The following is a 3,871-nucleotide window of genomic DNA, read 5'->3' on the forward strand; positions in this document are numbered from 1 at the left end:
CATGCTGTCACGGCCCTGCCACTCATGGGGTCTCCAAGCAAACTGGCCACAATGATGTGGGGAGGGGCTGTTGGGAAATGGAGTCCACCATGGGCCTGATCCAGCCCACAGGCCGGGCTTTGGCTACCCCTGGCCTAACCACTCATTCCCCAGTCTGCATTTGTGCTTGTAATCATTCCATCCCCAAGTGCAGGACCTCGCACTTGTCATTCTTGAATCTTATTTAATTGATTGTGGACTATTTCTCTGGTCTATTCAGGTCATTCTGGATCCTAGCCTTACTCTCTGAAGTATCTGCAACTCTACCCAACGTGGCGTCATCTGCAAATTTGTTAACTGTGCACTCAAACCTACTGTTTATAAAGATATTAAACAACATCTGATACTTGCTGTGAAAAAAAGTTCCAACCACACAATATCAAGTGTAGATTAATTTATCTATAATGATGGTGATAGTAAAGTGCCGAAATTAATACATTATCTGCAAATCATCCACACGAAAAAATTAGGGAATAGTGGAGGAAGCCTCCAGCCAGAAACAACGTAGACAAATAGCTCTGTTTTCTAGAAGAGAAGAGTAAGTAATCTATATATAGTTTAACAGTTAAAAAAAATCAACACACAAGAGCAAGAACAGCAATTATTTTGTACTTTTGTGCAGGTCTGCATATTACATAAATTTATTTCAATGCACCAAATCTTTTTTGTGGTAAACAAATTATAAGTCTCATGTCTGAATACATTCATTCACAGGAATGAGCCACTCATTTCCCTTCTGAGAATTGCAATATTTTACATTGTCCTTAAAAACAGGCAGATTAAGTCTTCAAATACTGTTCTACATTTTTTTTAAGAAATAGATTATCAGTTTGCAGCCTGACCTTGACTGGTGTTGAGCAACCCAAGCTCCCACAGAGATTTTTCAGGGTTAAGCCTTCTCCATGGTTATGGAACCCAGAGTGAGAGTAGCTGTCAGTGCTTTCTATTCCCCAGTAAAGGCAAGTCTTCAACTTCCACCATGGTCAGCCAGCTGACACCAGTGAGTAGCAGCTTTTTCTTCTCCCAACACTTTAAGTGTTTTAAGTCTGTTTACAAGGAAATGATGGATCTCTTGGCAATTTTGGGGAAAATTTTCTGCCAAAGTTGCCTCTCTTGCACACTCTTGAGCAGCAAGCTTCAGTAGCAGGACATCAGTTAATAAGTATCAAGCTGTCATCACTTTGTCGTCGTCTGTGACTAGGAAAAAAAACCACAATTCTTTATTCAATAAAAAAAGGGCAATATTAAATATTTAGGGGTGCTTAAATCTCACTCAGGTGACTAAAAAGATTTTGCCCATCCTAAAACACAAAAAAACCACAGGGTTGGAAGGAACCAAGGGATGCAGGATTTATTGTTTTTAAACCACCCTCAACAGATGCTTAATGGGCCTCTTTCCAAAAACCTACAGCAAAGTGATTTATGAAGGTGGTTTATTATGCTCTCAGCAAAAGGAAATAGGTTGGGCTATCCATTTGAAAGAGAACCCATTAAGTGATCATGAAACCAGGTAAATTCCAGTAATTTCTTGTGGCTATGAGCAATCTCTAACAAGATAAATATTTTTTCTATCTGACAGGAAGATGGATGTTCAAGACAACAATTTAAATAGGATTCTAACCCACGTCAGAGACAACAGATCCCCCAGTATTTGGTGCACTTTCTGGGGCTCCCCTAGTCGAAAAAGCCCTAGTTTAATAAAAATATAGTTTATCAGGGTACAATATCCCAAGGCAAGCCACATCCTAACCTCCTAACCATGCCTATGAGCAAATGATACCCACCCTTGTTGCCCATTTTGTTCCATGATTCCCTGTTTTAATTCACCTCTCCCAGAAACTGCAGCCAACCAGTAGAACTGCACACAATTGGAACTGACATCTGTCAGCAACCTAAAGCTCCCAGTCTTCTGCCTCTGGTGCTCTTTCTAGTGCCAGCTAAACCACAACTTCCTATAGCCAGGAAAGGAGAAAAGTATCCAAGTCTGTCTACAACCTAGACTAGTTCTGAAGCTGCAACTTGCTAACAAGCTCATGGAATCTCCTACCTTTGAAGCATCCAGAGAAACTACTAGGAGCCTGAGATGCCTCTCCTCCTCTCTCGCAAACCAGAGGTTTCTTTCATCCTTTCAAGGGTACATCAGGAGCAGACAGCGTGGTTCACAAGAACTTCAGGTATAGTCTTTACGAACAGAATTTGTCATGCTAGTTTGAGTCAGGATGTCAAATTCTGCTCCTCTTCCCTCAGACTATGCAGACAGCATAATAGAATCGCAGTACCACAACCACCAGGGCCTCTTTACAGCTGCTAATGTCAGCAGGCAACAACTCTGAGCATATTCTAAGTGGTCTGTCTAATGCTCTAATAGGAACTCAGCATGGCCTTGATGTCCACACTTTTCTTTTTTCCTTATAGGAACATTATCTTAAAGGGACATCCTGGGACATCAATTTTGTAAGATTTCTCTATAGATACATAGGGAAACCAGAGAACAAGGCAGCTTTTTTACCAGCCTCATAACCTCCAGAGGGGCAAGAACTACCCACCAGGGTTATAATACAAGCCTTACTCACAGATGACTCGCCCTGTCCAAGTTTGCCAATGACACCAAACTATGGGGGGAGGTAAACAAACTAGAGGGCAGGGAGCAAATCCAGGTGGATTTGGACAGGCTGGGGAAGCGGGCAGAACAGAACAGGATGCAGTTCAACAAAGATAAGTGTCATGTGTTGCACCTAGGGGGGAAGAATCATCAACACTCCTGTAGCCTGGGAGGTACCACTCTAAGTAGCACAACTGTGGAAAGGGTTCCCAGAGTCATAGTAGACTCCAAAATGAACATGAGTCACCAGTGTGAGGAAGTAATAAGTAAAGCTAACTGCACTCTTTCTTGCATAAGTTGGTGCATCACAAACAGGTCTAGGGAGGTGATACTTCCCCTCTATGCAACATTGGTCAGGCCACAGCTGGAGTACTGCATCCAGTTTTGGGCACCACACTTCAAGAGGGATGTAGATAACTTGGAAAGGGTTCAGAGGAGGGCCACCCATCTGGTTAAAGGCCTACCAAAAAAACCCTATGAGGACCGGTAGAGGGACCTGAATCTCTTCAGCCTCCGCAAGAGAAGGCTGAGAGGTGATCTTGTGGCCATCTACAAACTCATCATGGGGGACAGCAGGAAATAGGGGATAAGTTTACCAGGGCACCCATCGGGGTAACTAGAAACAATGGCCACAAACGGAAGGAGATCAAATTTAGATCGGACATCAGGAAAAATTCTTTATGGTGAGGGTTGCTAAAATATGGAATACGCTTCCAAGGGAGGTGATGCTACCTCCTTCCTTGGAGGTATTTAAGAGATGATTAGACAAACACCTGGCTGGGGTCATCTGATCCCAGCACTCTTACCTGCCTGGGGCAGGGGGTCAGACTCGATGATCTAATAGGTCCCTTCCAACCCTGAAATCTATGATGGGCATTGCCAGATAACTCAGGTGATGTTCCAGGGTCTCTAGAAAGGAGGTTACTGGAAATTATTGTCCCTTATCATGGCTTGCCTTGCTTTGCTTCAAAGTTTGCAATCTGTGGTGATGTCACTTGTTTTACCCACCTGTGGTGCCACACACTGCATATTCAGGAATTCCCCATGCTGCTACCTAGCAGCACAGGGGAGTTTTTTGATCCCGGGAGATACTGGGGTCAAAAAAACCTACACAGAAAAAAAGCAGGGTGACACACGTGGCGGCATCATGCACCACCAAAAACTGGAGCCTGGCTAGCCAGAGCCATGCTCCAGCTGGCAGCCACGCTCCCAGGTAAGGCTGCTAGGGCC

The 3,871-nt window shown here is 43.8% G+C and overlaps 1 protein-coding gene across 2 annotated transcripts in view; it reads right to left on the reverse strand.

Annotated features, from left to right (window-relative positions):
- Window positions 1–415: 415 nt before the first annotated feature.
- MCOLN2 (mucolipin 2) overlaps window positions 416–3,871 on the reverse strand; it is a 45,456-nt gene continuing 42,000 nt past the window's right edge. For both annotated transcript variants that reach the window (XM_019501536.1, XM_019501537.1), the window contains one exon: window positions 416–1,236. In XM_019501536.1, the coding sequence (XP_019357081.1) occupies window positions 1,191–1,236 (46 nt within the window). In that variant the 3' untranslated portion in view covers window positions 416–1,190. The remainder of the gene's footprint in view (window positions 1,237–3,871) is intronic.

This window comes from Gavialis gangeticus, unplaced genomic scaffold (genome assembly GCF_001723915.1).
Source record: "Gavialis gangeticus isolate Ggan-Ray unplaced genomic scaffold, GavGan_comp1, whole genome shotgun sequence".
Classification (NCBI taxonomy): Eukaryota; Metazoa; Chordata; order Crocodylia; family Gavialidae; genus Gavialis; species Gavialis gangeticus.